The sequence below is a fragment of the Trachurus japonicus genome, chromosome 19 (assembly GCF_045865225.1).
Source record: "Trachurus japonicus isolate A0001 chromosome 19, Traja_1.0".
Taxonomy (NCBI): Eukaryota; Metazoa; Chordata; class Actinopteri; order Carangiformes; family Carangidae; genus Trachurus; species Trachurus japonicus.
Genome location: NC_140925.1, coordinates 18,755,319 through 18,777,305, shown reverse-complemented (window position 1 = coordinate 18,777,305; position 21,987 = coordinate 18,755,319). Strand labels below are relative to the sequence as shown.

The 21,987-nt window shown below is 40.9% G+C and overlaps 2 protein-coding genes across 7 annotated transcripts in view; one reads left to right on the top strand and one right to left on the bottom strand.

Annotated features, from left to right (window-relative positions):
* The window catches only part of mapk8b (mitogen-activated protein kinase 8b), a 31,546-nt gene extending 26,622 nt beyond the window's left edge, over positions 1–4,924 (top strand). For 2 of the 3 annotated variants that reach the window (XM_085762104.1, XM_085762105.1), the window contains exons 10-12: positions 383–446; positions 1,330–1,407; positions 2,919–4,924. In XM_085762104.1, the coding sequence (XP_085618230.1) occupies positions 383–446; positions 1,330–1,407; positions 2,919–2,935 (159 nt within the window). In that variant the 3' untranslated portion in view covers positions 2,936–4,924. The remainder of the gene's footprint in view (positions 1–382; positions 447–1,329; positions 1,408–2,918) is intronic. The other variant, XM_085762106.1, reaches the window with a different exon arrangement.
* A 6,052-nt stretch (positions 4,925–10,976) lies between these two features.
* Positions 10,977–21,987, bottom strand: part of arhgap22b (Rho GTPase activating protein 22b) — a 31,073-nt gene continuing 20,062 nt past the window's right edge. For 3 of the 4 annotated variants that reach the window (XM_085761539.1, XM_085761541.1, XM_085761540.1), the window contains 7 exons: positions 18,201–18,329; positions 15,190–15,397; positions 14,971–15,103; positions 14,795–14,868; positions 14,472–14,593; positions 13,205–14,234; positions 10,977–11,993 (listed from right to left, as the gene is read on the bottom strand). In XM_085761539.1, the coding sequence (XP_085617665.1) occupies positions 11,771–11,993; positions 13,205–14,234; positions 14,472–14,593; positions 14,795–14,868; positions 14,971–15,103; positions 15,190–15,397; positions 18,201–18,329 (1,919 nt within the window). In that variant the 3' untranslated portion in view covers positions 10,977–11,770. Of the gene's footprint in view, positions 11,994–13,204; positions 14,235–14,471; positions 14,594–14,794; positions 15,104–15,189; positions 15,398–18,200; positions 18,330–21,987 lie in introns of all 4 variants that reach the window. The other variant, XM_085761538.1, reaches the window with a different exon arrangement.

The following is a 21,987-nucleotide window of genomic DNA, read 5'->3' as shown; positions in this document are numbered from 1 at the left end:
CGTACATGATGTTAAACTAAATACTTTACTAATTTGACTATTTCTGATGTTTTTTAGACAAAACAAATGATTAATAAATAATTGTCAGATTATATTATAATAAATACAGTCTGTTCAATAAATACAATATGCAAGTAACTCAACTGAATGCAATGAGGCAAGAAGGCATGTGAGAAAGCATAGTTTATTGTTTTACACACAAGTGCAGTGATGTTCTCAGGAGGTCGGTGAAATATCAATATGTTGTCTTGAAATATTTAAATATATCTGCATTCTCCTGGTGCTCTGTCTGAGTTCTGAAGGTCTTTAAACTCACTCAGATGTCTTTGTGTTTAGAACAGAAATATACTATAACATGTGACCTGTCTGTGTGTGTTTGCAGCCACCACCAGTGATCACAGACAAGCAGCTGGACGAGAGAGAGCACACGGTGGAGGAGTGGAAAGGTAAAAGAATATCCACTGCTCCTCTCCTCTCCTCTCCTCTCCTCTCCTCTCCTCTCCATAGACTGTCATAAGTGCTTAGCTTTTTGCAGTGTGTTGCATAAGGTTGGTTTGGCATCGTGCTTTGCAGCCTGTGGGACATTTAATCTACACTCTCGAACTGAGGTGAATGTTCCTGCATAATCTGTGTGAATTCATAGATGTACTAAGAAGTTCCTGCTTTCAACTCCTCAAACAAATACATTTGATTACAGATAATCTGGATCCAAATCTGTAATCATGTAAAATTATATAATTCACTGAAACATACAAGCTGCCTACCTGTGATGTAATAGCAGATAGAAGCATAGCTATATAAAGAAGTGGAAGAAACATACACAGGTCAGCCAAACCATTAAACACAGGTGACTGGCCTCCTCTGTCCAGATGCTCTTTTCAAACTGACAGAGTGATAATGACAGCAGGGGATTCACACCCGGGGTGTGACAGGTTAGTGTTTCTTGGTTCACACACACTGCTGGAGGACATATCATCCAATGTGTCTCTCCTTAGAATCAGTTTATCCAGTAACAGTGGGTGTGTGTGTGTTTACTTTGTCAGGTTAGAGTGAAACTGTTTAACATTAATATTCAAATATCACACTTATGTAATCTAAAACCCTTTAAGGTGACAGCAGTGAACTGGAGACAGGCTGCTCACTTTAACCTGCCTCTTCACTCTGTGATCCTTCACAGACACAAGACAGAGGAGAAACCTCTCATATTCACCTTTAATAGGTTGAGGCTGATTTTTTAAAAAAAGCAGATTTTTAAAGATTTTACTGCACTCACTCCTTCCTTTTTCTCCCCATCTCCATATCTAACCAAATGTCTGTGTTTTGTTGCAGAATTGATATATAAAGAAGTACTGGACTGGGAAGAGAGGACAAAGAACGGCGTCATCAGGGGACAGCCAGCGTCCATAGGTTAGTGCAGTTCTTGTATGTTTGTTCACGTGAGATTTTACTTTGGATCTCTTTGGTTTGTGGACAAAACAAGACTTCTGAGGACGTCACCTTGTGGTTTGGGAAAAACTGATTGACATTTTACATTTTACAACATTTTATTGACCAAACAACTAATCGATTAATCGTTTAAATAATCTACAGATTAATCGATAATGAAAATAATCCCTACTGCGCAGAGAGACTCACACATTACTAAATAGGGATGCACCGAATATTCGGTAACCGAATATATTCGGCCGAATATTTAAAAAAAAGCAACATTCGGCCTTCGGTGGAATGAGTGAAAAGCAAGGCCGAATATAAAAAAAAAAAAAAAGTCTGATAAATACGCGATCGCGCGACAATCGAAACGGCAGCTTAAACCCCAGCTTTATTAGTAAGTGACTCCTACTGCTGGAAAAACAACAGCAACAAGAGCAGTGGGGGGAAAGCTTCACAGCGACCGCGCGCACCGTTGCACGTCGCTCCAAGAGCCCGGTGCGTCCTGTCTGCAGCGGAGACACGGCCACTGAGAGGCTGAGTGACGGGACTGTTCCTATAGGAACGTGCCATTTTATAAATCATTTAAAAACCAAACACCCTGAACAGCATGCTGAGTATGAGAGGGAGAGACGGCTGCAGCAGTTAAAAACGAAAGCTCCTCGTCCCAGCATGTCGCCCACTCCGTCCGTGGCCGACAGCTTTTAAAACAGTGTTTCCCAACCTTGGGGTCGGGACCCCGTTTGGGGTCGCCGGAAATTCAAATGAGGTCGCCTGAAATGTCTAGTAGCCTAATTGATGAATTTAAAAAAAACGGACCAAGAAAGGTTAAGAACCACTGTTTTAAAAGACACTTTTTTGGAATGTTGCATAGATCTTTCAGCACTCACAATGGGCCAATATAGGCCTAAATAAAAAACTTTATATAACATGTTGTGCTTTTTTGATGAGCAACGGCAACTGGAATATTCAAAAACTGTCAGAATAGTCAATAAACATTTACTTTCTTTGAAAATTAAGTTTAAAAAAATATTTTATTTAAAAACTTTATAACCACTTTCGGTATTTGGTATTATTTGGTTATTCGGCCAAGCGTTTTGATTTTATTCGGTATTCGGCTTCGGCCAAAAAATGCCATTCGGTGCACCCCTATTACTAAACAAAAACACCATGTGATGATCAGCAGTAACACTCAGTTAGACTGTGGCATTCGGACTGAATTCATGGTTACCACCAGACTCTGCTGCCTGAGCAGAAACCCAGATTCAGACCAGGCTACATTTTTACAATTCTGGTGAATCTGTATCGACTGCAGCCTCTCGAACCTGACATTGTTGTCAACTGTTGTAGCCCATGGACCTGGAGCTTCAGGATGTTGTGCGTGCTGAGATCTCAGAGCTTCCTCTCACCAGCGTCACCCAGAAAACTCCCATCAGCTCAACTGTAAAACGTGTGATGGCTGACCACAGCTTTTCTCCCGCTCCTCACAGCACAGGTGCAGCAGTGAGCAGTGGCCCCGACCAGCACCACCAGCACCGCCCCTTCACGTCCTCCTCCGCCTCCCCCATGTCCACCGACCCCACCCTGACCGACAGCAGCCTGGAGACGGCCAGCGCCGCCACTGTCGCCACCGCTGCTGCTGCTACGACCGCCGCCGCCCCCCCGGGCTGCTGCAGATGACTATCATCTACTCCTTTTCCTGGGCCGGGCCGGGCCGGGCCGGGCCATGCTCCCTGGTCACCTTTGAGACCGCCAGCCCGACACTGGCTCTCGGCCCCCCGCCCCCTGCATCTGCCTCCTCCCACCTCCTCTATGTGCTTGTCTTCAGTAGTGTAGCGATTAGCCAGCTAGCTGTTTGAGAAATATTTCCTGAAAGGACAGATCTCTTTTTTTTTTCTTTTTTATGACAGTTATAGTCTTTTTTTTTTCTTTTTTTTTTTTTTTCTAAATTAGAATTTCTTTTCATTTGAGTCCTAGCTGTAATTTATTGTGGCATTTCTTAATTTTTCAGAAACCTAAGATGATGATAAGAGAATTTTTATTGATTTCACTATGTTCCGGTTTGTATTAACCGACAGTGAGAATTTAAAGAAATATCTGTAAAATGTTTAATGTGATCTATTTTTCTGTTGAAAGTCATTTGTTTTCACTCGCTTTTACAACTTGCCATATAAATATAGTTTGTACAGATTTTATGGTAAATGTAGTTTTATCTTCGACATGAGTTTGCAGTGAGCCATTGAAACATAATTTAATTGACAAATGTATGGTCTTAGTACTTCCCTCACTGTTTTATCTCTCACAATATGGATATTGATAAAAGTGCATATCCATTAATTTCAACCCAGGTCATTTAGATTGGTTTGTAAAAAGTTTTTTTTTTCTTGTGAGTCACTACTACAGCCTACATTGTAAATTTCAACTCAATGAAAGCTTTATAATTTCCTTCGCTTCCTGTTCAGTCAAAACTTGGAGATTCACGTTCACCATACGATTTACTTTATGATCTACAAATTAAGCTATGGGATTGATAATGGCACAGTGATGTTCAGCAAGATTACTCAAAGCATTTTGACCACTGTCTTCTGTATTTTTTAAGTGCTTTAAAGTACCTCTTCTCTTGTCTGCAACAGGCAGCGTGACATGATGGAAGTGGAGGGACGGTGTTGGTTTTGGAGGGCTGAATGCAGAGAGCTGCCTCACGTTCTCCTCTGGCGTTGACTCGGAGGTTATTTGTGAACAGTTCGGGACTTTAGAATGTTTTTCGTCGTGCTTAGGGAGGTTCGTCAAAGACGTAGAGTTGTGTGAGGTTGTGAAATCGGTGACGGTGTAAGTAGAATGTGCTTCAGTCAAGTAGGGAATTGTGGTATCGAGAACGCTTGTGAACGTGTTGATATTCGGTGTCTTGGAGGATGGATGATGAGTCTGAAACTTGATGGAACAGTGTGAGAAAATGTCTGCTTCCTTCTACCAGATCCTCTTATTAGTAATGTACTGTACTGAATTTTAAAATATGAAAGTGATTTTTTTTTCTTTCTCTTAAAAATTGGCCAAACACTTTGCGTACCAGACTTGCCTACAATTATGAATAAAAGAACCTAACACTTAGCATGTTAAACAGCAGCAGAAACAAACTGAGTAATGTTAAACAAATTATTCTTACTGTATGCAATAATAGTGCCCTTTTATTTAAAAATGATTTTTGATTTATTTTGAAAGGAAAAGTGCCTGTTGTTTGTCATTCATTCCTGAGTACGTGGGAGGAAGTGTATTCACTATGTGTAGGTTTTAATGGCGTCTGGGTAACAGCAGTAGTGTCCACATCAAACCTATAATGTATGATGGGGGTTGTAGTTCTCACAAATGTATTGTATATTTTTCTACTTGTTTTGATTTTGACCCTTTGGCAGGAGACCGTGGTGTCTTGCAGGGTAGGAAGGTGATGATGTATGCAGCGAGATGTTTAGGCATGTGTTTGAGTCATTTCAGAAGAAGAGGCAGTTTTATCAAGGTCTTTCATCAAAGTAAAAAGAAGTATTTCTTTGCAGTGACAGCAACCGAAATATAGGTTCAATAACAGTTTTTTGGCTTTTTTTGAGTACTAATTCAATGTGATGATTGTAAGTAAGGAAAACAAATTGAGAAAGTTCAAGTAAGCAAGTTGAACTACAGGAGAAAACTTAACGAGTGAACTCTTCATCATTGACAGTATTTTGTGAATGGTTTTGGAAAAAGTTTACAGCTGAAAGACAGGCTAAATGCACAGACACGTTTTTGAGAGGCAGAGCCAAACAACCACAGGGTTTCTGACAGATTTAATGTCAACTAGCTTGAATCGATCAAGGCAGAACTGTTCGATGACTGCTGAAGATCATGAACATCACGGTTATAAGAAAATAAAACAAAGGGAGTCGATGGTGTTTTCTAGTTTAGCTATTTGCACCATCTACAGCAGCAGTTCTGCCTGCTGGAAGTGTCAGTATGAGTCTGGATGTGTTGTACTCTGTCATGGATCATGAACAGGTGTTGTGGACAGTGCATACAGCACAATGCAAGGATTGTCCAAACATGTAACAGACAGCCTATCTGTCGAGAACATGTCATAGTGTTTGACATGGACATTCACCTAGTAAGCTCGAAACAAAGAGGTCGTCTGTAGACTGTAGCGTACTCTGTACCTCTGCTGTGCAACTTGTTATTGTCTGCCAACTATGTATGGTTAAACACAGATATAGCCATTCATTCAACACTTAATGTGTGTGTCCGTCTTAAGTTCTTAGCAACAACATTTCGTTTCAAACTAGTAATTTACTAAACAGGGTTGCACCATGAAAACATCTTTGCTAGTAAAAACCTGAGTGATGATCCGTAGCACTGTCACAATGAGATCTAAACTGGAATTGTAGCATTATAGGCTGTAACATAATAAGGTTATAACTTTGCTTTATTTATGTGTGTACGCCAAGTATGCATATTTCAGAATTAGCATTAGTTCATATTTAGTGGGAAATATCTCTTTAACATAATTGGTTTTCTTTGGCCGCCTCGTCTAACAATGTTTTGTAATTTGAGGTGTATAGTTGTATTTTTATGAAATTTATTTGAAATTTAAAAAAGCCAGTTTCCTTTAATATTTAACAGGAGTGTTGACCATAATGCATCGCTCTGTATGCTTCTACTATTCATCATATACGGGTAATAATGAAAAGATCAAATGTCAGCTTCGTCACTGAGCTACTCAACAGTTATTCTAATACAGCTAATGTTAGCTTTGTTAGTTACGGTTGCTACAAACGGTTGGCGTTTAATATGTTATCAAGCTAATGTTAGCTTTGTTAGTCATTGTAGCTACAAATTAGATAATGTTAAAAAAAAAGTAAATGTTATCAAGCTAGTGTTGGCTTAACCTGGCAGTCGGATGTAAATATGAGGTCACAACTCTACATGAAAAGCTAGTTGATGTGGTGCAACCCATTTTAATTTGTGACGCGTATACCTAACACAATATACAATATGTCATAACTAGACAACAGCTTCTGCTCTCTTTCAGTCATCAGATGGATAATAAGCATCAGTTTGCTAGCAAGGTGCAGTGTTAGCAGCGGCAGAGCTTTATTAGTCCAGTGTAACACTTGATTAACTCTGCCGTTGATCACAACAGCAACAAATGAAACTGTCCAGACTCCAGACATGGAGTAAAAAAAGGACTTAAACAGTAAAAAGGCAGCAATAGCAGGGAGAAAAAAGTGACATGTGTCCCTTTGTCATACTAGTCCGTTTGTCCAATTAGCTAAAAAGAACCAATCAGAAAAAAAAAACGTTGTTGTCAAAAGTGCTCTTAATTTTCTCGCCCAACATCAGGGGCTTAAATTTGAGTTGTTTGTTTTTTCTTCTTTTTCTTCTTAGGTTGTTGTTGCTATTTTTTTTAATTATTATTACTGCATCTCTCCAAACAATGTCATTCTGATTTAAGTCGACTTTGATGAACTACCTCACGCTGAATTTCTGCCAGTTCTTGCATATATTTAGTCGCCTGCAGAATTAGCTATTGAAGACGTGTGAATAACAGATTCCATTATTTATTTATTTGAAAGTGTACTATTTGTCGGTTTCAACAGACTTCTAGTTTTGTACATTATGTATACTTCACCTAGAAGTAAGAGAATTGTTATATGTATTTTTTTTTGTTCTTTTTTTTTTTTGTTCTTTTTTTTTTGTTTTTTAAACTAAATGTGCAATACCTTCAGCAAACTGTGCTAGTAGTATGTGATGGGCCTAGCCTTTGTTAGCTGTCTCCTGAAGGTAAAGAAAATGTTTGGTACTGTCAATCCATGTTTTCCTTTTTTATGAATAAGATCAATTTTTATTTCTGTGACTTGTTTATAGTCATAATGTTACGTAATCAGTCTTACCCACCAAACAGACCTGTCAGCCACGGTTGGATTTAGAGACGGGAAGTTCTCAAAAGTCGCAACATGGCCGACAGACTTTGATTTGGGACGTGGTGAAGACAATAATGTTAATAAACACAAAAAAGATCATTATAAATCATTATATGTATGGTGCTGGTTTGTAATGTTTGCTAGTGAATCCAGCCATGCAAGTAGTTTTAAGAATTCCTGGATCTACGCGTCCCAAAAACCGCAACCAACAAAGAAGTGCACTACTAGAATACACGCACTGGGATCTGATGATGCCACCTCTTAAAAAAAAAACTCAAAAATAAAAAAACATGTACTGCAAATAAAAGAAATACACTTTGATTTATGGCTGTATGTCATCTTTCTCCAGTAACATCATGCTGCCAGACAGTTCCTGCTGGTGGCAGCCACTACTTCAGTGGTGTAAGGTCCGTTAACCTTTAGTTTCTGTGTTAGAAGCAACTGGACATGTACACATGAAGTGAAAGTAATTATATTGACTGTTGTGTACACAATCCCTTTTTATTTGCAGTCATGGTAAGATCTAACCTGGTTATTCCCTCCCAGGTCTTGACTGCAGCCTCCTTCAGCTCTTCCCTGTGATGAGGTCTCTGTCTTTAGTCTGATCTTGTGAACTGCAGCTCAATAAAACTGAGCTCAGATGATGAAGATGTTCCTCCTCTTTCCCATGACAACCTGAAATGTGAGTTTTGGCTGAATCTGACCTCACAGAATGCCACACTATTCACCATTTTCTATTTGTGCACTTGCTTTAAGAATGTATCCAAGCTGGCTTCCTTTTTATGGGCACATTTGCATTGTCACATCTTTACTCCACATATTTATGAATTCTACTTCAATCACTTGGGAACTCTCACTTTATTATACTCATGTGTATTGTATTTATAATTTAAAATAAGTGGTGGGACACTTGGTAACACACTATTAAACATTAGTTAAGCATGCTGAATTCTTCATTTATAACGCATGAATACTCATTATAAATACAGTTAGTGCTTATCAATGATGAGTAAAACATTTTTAACTGTGTTTATAAACTACATACTAATGATAATGTGTTATAAATGATGAATTCTGTGTTTAATGCTATAATGCTTAATAGTGTGTACTTATTATAAAGTGTTACTGGACACTCTTCTCTGCTGAACCACTAGCATTCTTAAAAGGCTGCTTCATAGCCCAGTTTTCAATACATTTTTCAACAGTCACATCAAAAGAAAGAGTGAACACAGTTTATTCAATAAGATCAAATACTCCAAATTCACTGATGTTACAGATGAGCTTTGTCACCTTTATTCCCGTACATGTCCATTCATTACAATAGTGGAAATTCATAATAAATAAGCACCATAGATGATCAGCAGAGACAGAAGAAACACTCAGTCTTGATCAGGAGACATAAATAAGTGGAAAATCAATGTCTCTTTTGAAATCAAAGAACCTGCTATAGATGGAGACCATCATACTGTGGACTGTGGTGGTTGTTTATAGGCATAAAACTGTAAAAGAGAATTACCTTGTAAACCTGTGCAATTAAAATGGGTAATGTAAATCCACTGATTTTATGTTTCTTTATAAAATATAAAAAAAAGAACAGTACAGTCACATTATTCAACCAAAAGCACACTTTCACTTAAACTGTTTGTAGGGCCCTTACCAAGACAAATGCCACTTCATTCTTCTGATTGGTATTAAGATGCTAAAAAAAACATTTTCAGCAATGTAACCACATGCAATTCTCACAAAACAGATATCTGCAACTCCTCAGTTTGGAAACATAAGATTCATAATCCAATGGACCAGATCTAGAAAACACATCACAGTTACCTGATGTGATGTTTCCCACAGCATCACATGTTCAGTATCAGCCAGATAACTGCAATCAGAAATGCAGTCTTTGCCTTTTTTCCCCTCCTGTTTGTTAATCGTTTCCATTTTTTTTCATCAGGCTGGTTTCATCAACAACACATTACATTCACAACAAGTATACATTCTTAATTCAAAACTTCCATTCAATTCACTTTCAAAAAAATTGGCACCTTCTTTAGGGAGATCATGTTATTCATCTTCAGCAGTTTGTTGCCACATTAAAAAGAAAAGAAAAGAAAAGAAGAAACAACCAACACCAATGCAGCCACTGTGTGTACTATGGGCGAATATATGCACTACATCTCTGGACAAGCAAGCAACACTACAGTTTTCCTATGTAACAACACTTCCCTGAAGGCACGACCAGGAAATTCCATTGTTTTGTTTTTTTATTTTTTTTTGTTTTTTTGAGGGCAGTGTTCAGCTTCGTGTGCCAAAATCAACATGGCTTCCAGGCAGGCCATTCAGATTTTTGAGTGAGTGAACAGCTGAGGCGGTCCAGCTTTGGTATTTACTGTGTACCCTAAATGGTCTTCACCTACTGAGCCTCATCGCCCTGTGAAATGAGGCAGCATGCGCCAAGTCGAAAATGCTTGAATAGTTGTTTTCGTAGTCCCTGTTGTATCATCTGTACATTAAAGGTATAATGACATCTATTATGTGCGGTGTGAACCGCGGACTGAGACTTTGTCGTCAAATGGACACGGAAACCATGTAGATGGTGACGAGAGGCACTGGAAGGGCCTGAGGACAAAGAGGCAGCGACAGTAAAGGTCCCTCAGTTTCACTCTGTTACCAAGAGCAATTGGAAAGTTAGTTTCCTGAAAATGCTTCAGTGTTTACACTGTGGTAAAACACAAAGAAATGTCTGCAATACAAATACAGGAGGGGAGGATAAAGTGGAGGAACCTCTGCTAAAGCTACCACTGTTGTGTAAGAGTCAGTTCACCCAAATTACAAAAACAGTATATTTTCTAAAGTCCTAATTAATACTGTCTAGCCATGGTAATGGCTTTGGTGTAATTTGTCTGGATTTTGAGATATCCATCTGAGATTCTGGCTGAAGAGTTGATGATTTGAGTTTAATTTGTGTTGTTCACAAGATTTAAAAAAGAAAAAGGAAAAAAAAAAGTCACATTTAAATGCACCTTAAATCCAGCCAAAGGAAAAGCAGTTTAGGCTACTTAGCCAGCTCTGCTACAGGCGGTGAAAGATTTGTGTTTTTTTTTTTTTTTTTGCTGTAATCTGGATAAACCCACAGCACAGTTGAAGAAATCTTGTGAGGAAAACATTTGGTAATCAATATTATTCACTGTCTTGCTGAGAGTTAGATGAGAGGATTGATACCACACTCGTATGCTAATATAAAGCTAATACCAGCTAGCTTAGTTTAGCATAAAGGCCTGAACTTTTTAACCACAGTCTGTATTAATATTGGGTGTTGACAGGCAGATTGAGTGTTTACAACTGTACAACTGCCTGACAAAGTCCCAAACACACAATACTATGCAATTTTGTTAAACTGACTCACAACAGCTGCCCACTGCTTGAGAGTTTATTCAAGAAGTTGCTAGATTTTTGCAAGGTGTAGGCCTATTTAAAAAAAATAAAAAAGTTGCTCAAAGGTTCTGAAAAGTCACTAAATCAAGTGACCAAGTCGGTGGGTTGGCAACACTGCTGTGGCATCATATGACGCACGCCGCAGTTTGCACCCACAGGAAACGTCACACTGCAGCAAACCTACTGGACCATTGATCAGACTCTGCTTACATGTACTGTACACCATAGAAAGCAAGAACCTGAGCTTCTATGGGAGCCTGGAAGTACAAAACAGCCTTCTCTGGAAAGAAATACTTAGTTTTTTTAATGTATTTTTGGCTAGAACTAAGACAGTGGTGTTCAGCAGCGTGTGTTAGCAGCAGCAGCAGCAACAGCAGCAGGTAACTCTCTGCAAAAAAGCCAATAAGTATATTTCCCAATATGTTTTAGTGTTCCTTCAAGATAAATATCAGTCAGCTGTCTGCATTCAACGTCAGTGTCTCTAGCAGGTCGTCCAGTTTCAGCGTGAATCCACCTCGCTGAGTGTCCTTGTAGAGTAGTGGTCAGTGCTCTCCAGTGCAGAGAGGGTCGGAGAAGTTACATGAAGTTCCATCAGTCACATTCAGGCATCTGCACCGTTACAGTCCCGCCTTCAAGACAAACCCTGAACCGGTCACGAGGAGTGTGATCGTAGGAGGACTGCCTTCGTTACCAATTCGCGCATACCGTACGTAAGAGAGTCGATACCTGGTGCATAACGGAGATGATGGACCACGCTGTCAGACCCGACGTCCTTCAGAATGACCTCCATCATCTCCACATTTCAGTTTGCCCTGAATATACACAAATATGGCCGGTTCCTTTATTTTCTTGTTTTGCTTTTTGTTTTGAAGGAATGCCCTGATGCACTGAAAAGGATGTTCGAAGACACTTAACCCCCCCCCTACAATATTAACCTCGATGACAGCCACAGTTTTGGGCCGCACACGTTATCAAATGTCGCTAGTCCTCGCACCCAGGGCCAGGTCTCCCAGTGTGGAGAAGAAATCCTCCATCTCCTTCTCCAGGAGCCGGTTGCGGTTCTCTGCGTCCTCTCTTGCCCGCTCAGAGTTTCGTAGTTTGATCTCCAGCATGCGTTGCTTCTTCTTCTCCTGCTCCATCTCTTGTTCCAAACGCTCCATCTGTGCACACAGGGCGGCGCTGGACTCCTCCAGTCTGAGGAGGTCAGAACAAGGAAGACAGTTGAGATCTTTGACATTCACTTTTAATCTTTTGTTACATTACAAGGTGGCTTGCTGCACTGGGCAAGTTTTTGCTCTTACTGGCACTGTATCTAGTCATTCTCAAACCACCTTTGGTATCGTGTTTTGGAGATGTTCCCAGCATGTTGGGAACAAATTAAAGCAGGTGTTCTAAGAAGCACTCACCTCATACAGAAAAAGCACAACATAATTATTAAAATATAAGTCATTATGTCACAGTGCCTGAGAGTTTGGCAGCTTATTACTTGTTAGTTTATCGCCTCTATATTTTGCATCTCTAAAATAATCCTGTGAGGAGTGGAAAACTGACATCATTGTGTCCTATTTGCTGCAATGTCATCTGACAAATCACCACACGCATAAATGAAAGACAAATACTGTGCTGTGATTTTGGCAGTGTGTTCTTCAGGTTATTCACAGACAAGGTTAGATGTGACAGAATATCATTATTTATAACTGTATCTTATTTTGACACGGCTCACCGTCTGTGTCTGGGAAACAAACTCTGCCTCTAACAAGACACCAGAGACTGACTGTTAACTGATTGTTAAATAGTCAAAAGGTTTATCCAACATTTTTCAGGGTGCTTTTTTTCAAACATTCCCCACTGATAGAAATTGTTGGGACCAAATGTTGCAGTGGGTCGACCAGTGGTGGAGCTTCAGTTACTGGCATTCACTACTAATACTCAACTGTTTCAATCCAGATGAAACAGACTAACAGTCAGTGATTCCCGGCCAGGAGGAGTGACTGATACGCAAAGAGAGTGTTTGCTGTGGGTCTGAAGCAGGTCTGAGAAAATGATGATGATGACATTATCTCAGCTTTGCCCGAGAGACTCTGTTTACACAAAGCCTACTTTATAACCTGGATGTGTGGAGCACTGTGGGCCTCCACCAGGCAGAGAGGGTCTAATAATAGATACAAGTGAGTTACATTATGAGAAGTGTAGGATCCTGTGTTTACATGTAGAAACTAAAGGTCAGGATTCTCAGAGTGTGTTTTTTAAAATCATACTACAGTATTTCTTATAAGTTCCCCAAGCGTTTCTCTTTAAGGAGCCACCATATCTGCCATTGTGTGTCTTGTATGTGTATTACAACCGGTTTACCTGTACAACAAAGATGTTGGTGTAAAGTGTTGTGGATCCTACTACACACTTACTTTTGTATCCTTGTCTCATAGGTCGTCTTCTGTTTCCTCAGCTCGTCCTTCAGCTCTTCCACCAGAGTGCTGAGTGTTAGGTTCACTCCATCTCCATCCTCAGACATGATAATGGACGGCACGCCAGGCGCCATGGCCGTGTTCCCGTTCTCGCTGCAGGCGGCGCTGCTGCTGCACAGCTCCATGGCCTCACAGCTGTCCTGCTCCGAGCTGGGCTCTGTCGTCATCCCTCCATCCCTTCCTCTGTCCGCCTCCCTCTGGCTCTCCATCCACTCCACCTTCTCCCCACTTTCGCTCCCCACTACGCAGTTCTGGTTTCCCGAGGGCTCGCTCCCTGAGTCGGGGACGGAGATCTCGCAGGAGGAGGTGGACCACGGCGTGCTGGACACGCTGGGGACGCTCCCCATGCTGGAGGAGGAGGTGACGTTGTCGTAGGTGGACAGTCTCTGTGAGGAGCCCGTGGAGTCGCGGTCGCGGTTGGACCTCTCGCCTGAAGACGTGCGCCTGTGTCCCCTCAAAGAGGACAAACCGTTCATGAGCCAGTTGCCCCCACCACCACCTCCACCCCCACTCCCTCCGCCACCAGAAGACACACTGGTTGTATCTGCCGTGGAGCTGCTGCCAACACCTTGCTTGGCCTGCGGCTGAGAACGAGGCGCTGAGGAACTTTTGAAGGAGTACTTCCAGGAGGGCAAGGTCTTGGCTTGTTTACTGGGGCTGACCACTGTGTCCCCCTTTCCTGATTTTGGTATGGGATTTGGGTTCGGGGACTGGGTGGGTGTGACGGCTGCACACAGCTTGGCATCCAGAGAAGAGGCACTGCTGTGCAGCTCTTGGTCGGGGTTGGAGACCGGGCAGCTCTGGAGGTCCTCCTCAGAGATCCAAGCCCCCAGGCTGCGGTGTTGGAGCTGATGCCCCTGGATGGGGAGCTCCGTCTGGGGTATGGCTGGTCCCTCCTGGTCCCTCCCTGAGTACAAACGGTCATGTTCCCTAATGAGCACGGTCATCAGGTGCTGGACCAGAGAGGTGCCTGGACAGGAAGGACCACATTCACACAGAGTTTCTAGCTTTACATTCAGTGTGTTAAACCTCTGTCTTTTTTTTTTACTTTACCATGAAGCCACTAAAATAGAATAGAAGAATAGAATAGAAACTTTATTGTCATTGTATCAGATACAAGAGATGCTACTCCTAGTGGTGCATAAACACAATGCATATACATGAATAGAATTAATTAATAAAAAAGAAGAGAAATTGTCCTCCATACCTTCCATGATAGTTACTGGGTCCTCCATCTTGGGTCGAAGGATATTTGGTCCAAATACCGTGGCAAGGTTCTGGACGCTCATCTTGTTTTCAATACAGTGGGACTGGACCTCATCAAGGAATCTAATGTAAGATACACAGTTCAATATGTAAGTTGTATTTAATAAATTAATTTAATGTGTTTTTATCAAAAATGAAACTACCAGGCAGGAAAATAAATTACAGCACGTATAGTATGTGGATATGTCAGTGGCTCCATACTGTGTAAATCAAATATTATACATTTAATAGGCATGAAAGTATCAAAAAACAGATAGTACTTACTTGCATATGTACTTAAGGAGATTGAAATTGGGTAGAGGTAGAGTGTTAACTTGCTTTCCAAGCTCCTGGACCCCCTGATAAAACACAGATTGCAACAGTTTTAGACACATTAACACACAGACACACAAATATTGTACACACACAAATGTAAACAAGGGAGTATATACTGCACAAACCTCCTCCTCATCTTTGGCCAAAAGCTGTGCGCAGGTTAGAAAGTCTTCATATTTGGAGAAGGGAACGACGGGTTCGGGCAGCTCTCGCAGGTACAGCTTCAGTAAGGACGCCACCGTGTGGACCTCTGTGTTACTGCAAGGGAGGACAGACAGACACAGTCAACTGGTTGCTCTTTCATTAACTCACAAAAGCTGATATAGTAACACTCTTGTATCCACCTGTCAAACAGAGGCTTGTCGCCGCAGTCGAAGGCCTCCTGCAGCTCTTTGACAAGATTGGCCTGTCCTGGCATCCTGAAGAGGCCCTCCTCGTCCAGACCCCTCTCCCTGATGAAGTCCACACACTGCTCCACCAGCAGGGGGGCCAGCCTGGGGCCAAACTTCTTCTCATACTGCACAGTGTCCTCCAGACGCTGGCCAAAGATCCCTGGGGAGAGATGGAGGGAACTTGAAATATGAAGTGAGTAAATCACCTTATTAACTTTACTTTTGTCTATCAAGATGTACATTTGGACTCCAGGATATGTTACAATTAAGACAGACTATGAGGACAGTTGTAACATTTCACTCCTTGTGTTGTGTGAGATTAAATCACATTTTTTTGTGTGTGTGTGTGTGTGTTTGTGTTGTTAACACTGGCAAAATACTGGCTTAAAGCTGATGCAAGATACGGGCTAAAATCTTAGATCGTAGACTTTACTTGTACAATGAAATTGGTCACATAATCAAATAAATACAACAAGAAAATAATAGATAAAAAACTCTGGAGAAAAAAAAGAAGAAAAAAAAAAGATCACACACACATACAAACAACATTGCACATCGGTTTTAATGACCATTCAGGGCAACAAGCAAAATGTCAGAAATGTTCCAGCCATCCCTGGCCTACCTATTTACTGTTTACTGGCAACAACATAATTTTAATGATGCGCTGACACAAAAATATTCCATCTCTCACTTCTTAATGAATCTTGAGTCTGAATGTCTCATAGTCAAACTAGTCTCACAGCAGTCTTGTGACACTTCAGAAAACTGAATGATTTTATGATCTCAAAGTGTTTTTTCTCATTGAGGATCCTGAAGGTCAATTCTGCAATGTCCATAAACAAAGGCTCAAACATCAATTACACATTTCTACATAATGAAGTCATTCTAAACACACTGGGCAAGAAAAGGTTAAACCTTGTCGACCTGTCAATAAATTACTGTTGTTTGTTACCTGTTGACTGGCTGTAGCAGTCACAGCTGGCAGACAGCTCACAATAATCATAGTAATTCACCGAGCAGGAGCTGCACAGCAGCAGGGAGCGTTTCTCATAAATCCCAAATCCACATTTCACCAGGGTCATCCATTCTGGCTCAGGCATTGGACTCCTCTGGTAGATTAACGCTGCATTTACAAAGTCCCGGACCAAAGAACCCAGCTACAGTGGAGTTAGGGGGACGGAGCGGTGGAAGCTGCCTGCAGCTGACGGAGTAGAGAAATGCGACCGGCAGACGGGGGTCAGTGTGCTGTGACCACCGTGCTGCTGTTAACGACAGGTCTATATGTTGGCGACAGATCTATTCTGGACCGAGAGCCGAGAGACAGACACCCCCTGGCCTGTCAATCTGAGAGGGCAGACAGAAATATGGGCGAGCCAGCGTGCACCAACCAATAACATATGATCACCACACTTTATAGATTGGTGTTACGTGTGATCGTGATTCTTCCTTCCTCAGTTTTTTAAAGTGCATTAATGCTGGTCTATGTGTCCTATGCTTTGCCCCCCTCACTCCTTTATCATCTGTGCCACAGCGGAGCCAGAATTGACTCACTCAGCATAATTGATTTGTAGTTTCCTGCATTTTAAAGTTGCAGTGATTCATTTGTTCCACTCATTAGCAGTGGAAACAGGCAGAACACCACACTGACATGAGATGATTTAACTGCTGACTGTTTGTATTTTTATAGTGTAAATCCAATATTTACTTTCCTTTTAACCTGAACCAAGGGAATTATGCATAATGACATAATTCATCTTCATCTTCTATTACTATTCACTAGACAGAATATATTTTCACCAAAATCATCAAATAGCAGTTTACCTCTTTACTTCCATTTGTTCTCAAATGTGTAAATTTGATGCCTTTTTCTATTCTATATACTGTATTTTTCAGACATGTATGAAACATGAGAAAGTACCAATCAGCATTAGTTGTAGCTCTAGTAGTTGCTTGTCTCTGCTCTGCCAGCAGAGCTTAAACTTGGCAAAGTTTAAAATGAGACCAGTGACATCATATACTATATCATCGGTGTGTTATTCTACATTTATGCCCCTATTAATATACTGCTCCTTTGTAACCCAACACCACCCTGTTCAGCTGCTCCTTGTGTCCCAAATTCACACCCAGACGGACCTGCTTATATTTCTGGCCCCCTGTCAAATACACTAGTTAGACATCCAGACTGGAGCAGACAGGGTGAGAACTAACCACAGGCTCAGAGCTCCTCAGAGAGGGACTGTGTAGGAACAGAAAGAAAAACATCCCATAATGCACAGACTGCATTCAGTACATGCAGTTTCTAATGTGCTGACCCTTTATCAGTCATCAGGCTCACCTCAACAGGTGCCAGAAACATAAAAGAAGCACTAGATCTTCTATTTTTGAATCTAAACACTATACTATACTGGAATAGACCGTAAACTCTGATCAGACACGGTGCAGGAGTTTGACACCAGGAATAGAGTCATCAGGGTGAGAATGAACTGCCAGCTAAAGGAATGATACACATCAGGAGGGTAGATGATACTCTGCATGACTGGGCTCATGTTGGTCACTTATATAATGAAGATATAGCGGGGCGATCTTTTCCTATATCAGCAGCAATATCTCGTTGCAGGAACTGCTGCATAGAAATGTAAATAGTTATTGGCTGAGGCGTGGAAAGAACTGGCTTAGTTTTTCCCAAGCTCTCATCTTTTTCAACCTCACTGAGGAAAATTATATCTTCAAATTCTCTGAATAAGCAAAAACTCCGGCCTTTCTCTTGCTGGTTTTGCTCTGCCTTTTACTATATGTTTCCCTTTGCTGTTCATCTGTGCATTGTGTTACTTCCTGTAACCCTGACATTCCTTTAGAAAAAGCCTAGAGTTTTTAATTGTTGTTCATTTTTACGAGGTCAAACGTGTTCAGTAATGTGAATCTGTGATCATATCTCATGTTTCAGGTCAAAGGTTTGGCTTTACCTCCTCCAAATGGCGCCCAGATGACCCGCCGTATGGCCTTGACCCAGTCATCCATGTCTGTCTGGGAGTTTGCCATGAGCAGGAAGGATTCATGGCTGATTGGTGCCCGGTCCTTCTCTCCTGTTCCTCCTATAGTGACAGACAAAGAAAAGGAGGTAAGATTCAGGATTAAAGATTCAATGAGTTTATTGTTATGTATGCACAGTAAAACACAGCAGTTTAGACCAAACAATTAAACCCTTTCTTCACTGGTCACCCTTTACACAGAAACAACAATGAAGAATTATCAAAGTAGAAGTTAGTGGTAATAAACACAAGCTGCAAACATTCACTTCTGTGCTTGGGAACATTGGAATTTATCCTAGAATTTATTTGTGGACATATTATAGATTTCCATATATCATGTCACATCCAAACAGCCATATCATTAAAACAGGAAATGTTGTGGCTGACTGATTGATACCTGTGTGGCCTGTTTTAAGAGTTCATTCTTTGCTTGAAGTGTAAAGTGCTTTGAATGGTCAATAAGACAGATATGTGAGTGCAGTCCATTTACCATCAAACTGTGCACCCACTGGTTAATTCACATATCGATACCTGGAATTCATCCAACAATGAAATTAAATGAAATGGAGAAATACGTGACCATTAAATGTTAAAAGTAGAAAGAGAGAGAAAAAAACAAAACAAATCTAAAGCTGAGCAAGCTGCTTTGTCCGGGGTTGACACAGGTTTCAACTAATGTACTATAAGGGCTTCAGACCACTAGATGGCACAATTGCTGAACTTTGAATGCTCTGGAGTTGTGGTGTAACCCTCCTGTCCTGCAGCAAAGGTGCCTGTAAATGCCGTTCACATTTTCATGAAAGGCATTTAGAAGATGCTGCAGATGTTTGAGCCTTATTTCTCATAATTTCTTGAATTTATAAACGTACGGTAAGCAAAGTTCACAGCTGACCAGAGACACATGTAACCAAAACAGTTCACAGTGACGTTAGACCAAGACAAGAACATTGGACGTCTTTGCTTTTTCTTCTACAGCAGCACAAAGGTGCAACACGTGATCTGCTGTGACGCTGAAAACACACAGACACAGCAGACAGTTAATACAGTCTATAAATTCACTACCGCTATGTATATTCTCTACTCTGCTGGTCCATCCATTAGTGTTGCATGGTGTTGTTGCCACAGTCACAGTCATTGTTGTCACAGCCATTTAGCTGTGAGGAGGGAATCCAAATATAAACAGTGGTGTCATAAAGTTAAGTGCCATTGTCACCCAGCTTTGCAAACTCACACTGTCATGAGGAACAACACACTGCAGCCTGTCTTCACATGTGCTCCACTGTCTTAAAATACTGAGGAGTTATAAGGGTTCCTACGCAAGTATGGAAAGTATGGAATTTGATTCCATACATTTCAGGTCTGGAAAAGTATGGAAAATGGAAACTGTATGGAAATGTATTTATAATACTTATCTGGGTTTAGTCTTATCTGAAGTTATTTGGGAAAATTATTTTGTATTCCTTATTGTACCTATCTCCTGGAAATTATTTGGTGACATAATGGCATACACATTCAGAATAATGAAAACAAACGATTGATTGCATCATTTATTTACATGATACACATCTAATTACTCAAATGTCACAAATTATTTGAATTTTTTTACAGAGAAGTCTGGAAATAAGGGTCTGGAAAAGTCTGGAATTTTGAAATAGGAACCCTGAGTTATAATTATTTGATATTTTACCACGTGTGCAGTGTGTGCATGGATGCGTAGAGTAGAAATTGAACATTTGTCCTCAGGAAAACAGGCAAATCAGACATGTGAAAAACTCAGACGTGAAGGAGCCTGAGCTCATCCAATACTTCCTCCTCAGTGAATCATGACCTGATAAGACACACACACACGCGCACAAAGCCACTTAAAATCAATCTTGACATAGCTGACAGAAACCAAAATCATTGGAAACATCCGAGCCTGGATGGATGAGCATTACAAAGGTCCCTTTTTTTGGAGCCAATTAAGATAACAGTGACTGCAGGGTTCACAGTGGCACACATCAAACTGGGCTGTCCTCTCAAAGTCCCAGTGATGAATTTGATTTGAGCTCTTCCTCACGCCGATCCTACGGAGGTTGACATTTGAGTCTGTGAGGAGGCGGAAGTGTTTACAGCAGGGGATGCTGCGTGTTGAGTGTCTGTTTATTGAAGATATATTCTTGATAATTATAGCTGCAGTTCTTAAATGTCAGACAGCTCTTAGTCACTGTTGAATGGGAGATTAAGAACGGAAAGGAGGGAGGATGAGGCACAGGTGGTTTTAACAGTGCAGAGGAGGAGCCGTTATTTTTTGCTAATGCCACTGCTTGAACTTATTAAATTGTCAGTATGGGACAGGGTGGTGGTGGTGGTCAGCACCAGAGAGCAGGCATGTGTGGTAATAATGCACTTTTTTCTGAATATATCAGAGTGTGGGTAATTTTAACTTCAAACTTTTATTATCTCCACTGAGCTAATTAGAGTGTGAATTAAATTAAAATTTTGAGTTATTAACTTTCTTATTTTCTAACAAGGATGAAATTGTTAGTTTGCATTCAGAAGCCCTGAGGTGTTTCTATGCTAATGAACAGTATTGGGCCAGATAAATGTCATTAATTAGTGTGGATGCTTGAGGCATTCCCATATTGTTTTTCTAATTACAAATAATCACTTTATGAATGAGTAATCACATAGCTTTAGTCCACATTGAAATAAACTTGCTACATTTTTTGGGGGTGGCAACAGCTCTGATGTTAGAGTCTGTTACTAACCATCAACTGCTAGACAAAGGTTAGCCCTGTTCTACTTGTCCAGAAAGTTTGTATCCCTCCAACTCAACGAAACCAGATGTCTCCTGTATGTAGATGCACCAATTAGCAAACGTTGCATTGACCAGGAGGCTAATTTCTCATTACCTCAGTCTGTTGCGCCATGGCAACACTTCTTGACCATCAACCACCCACAGAAACAGAATATCAAGACATCAGACCAACGATCAAAGCAACAGAGTAAGAGTATCAAGCTGAGACCATGTGACCTGAATAAGCAGCTGCTATAACTCAACTCCAGATAATAGAAATAGTGTATTCAAGCATCACACACCTAGCAAACAGTTTTGCAGTTATTCTACACTATTGCAGGAGCCTATATGTCTTGTCCCTGAGGCCATGTCCTCTATTAATAATGGGACTGATGATTGGGCTCTTTGAATTGGTTGGGGATTAGCTATACGACCTCTGTGCTGCTTGTTATTAGTATGAGAGAATAAGAGCCAGACAGATACAGACGGATAGAGAGACACAAAAGCGTTAGTGAATATGGAGAGAGACAGACAGAGGGGGGGGGGGGGCAACTGAGGACCAGTCGGTGCAGCCAGTAGCACTGATTGTACTTAATATGCAGTCAGTTATAACTACATGATGATAAATATGTCCAGCCTCATACCATCACCTTTTTTTTTGAGTCTGAGACAATTCACATGTTGATGCGACTACACCACGACTTTCCACTTATGACATGACAAGCTGTTGTTGCAGCCTTGTCCAGATGAGACTCATTTTACAGGACACTGATAGTGATGTGGTTATTGGATCAAAAGTGCAAAGAAGATATTAAAATATTACTTGAAAAATACGCGTTGGCCAGACTAAGGATCCTCATAGTTCATACAACCACAGACACCCAGCATGCACTGCTGTGGACAAAACAAGCTGTCACCACAGTATTTCTACTGTAGGTGTGA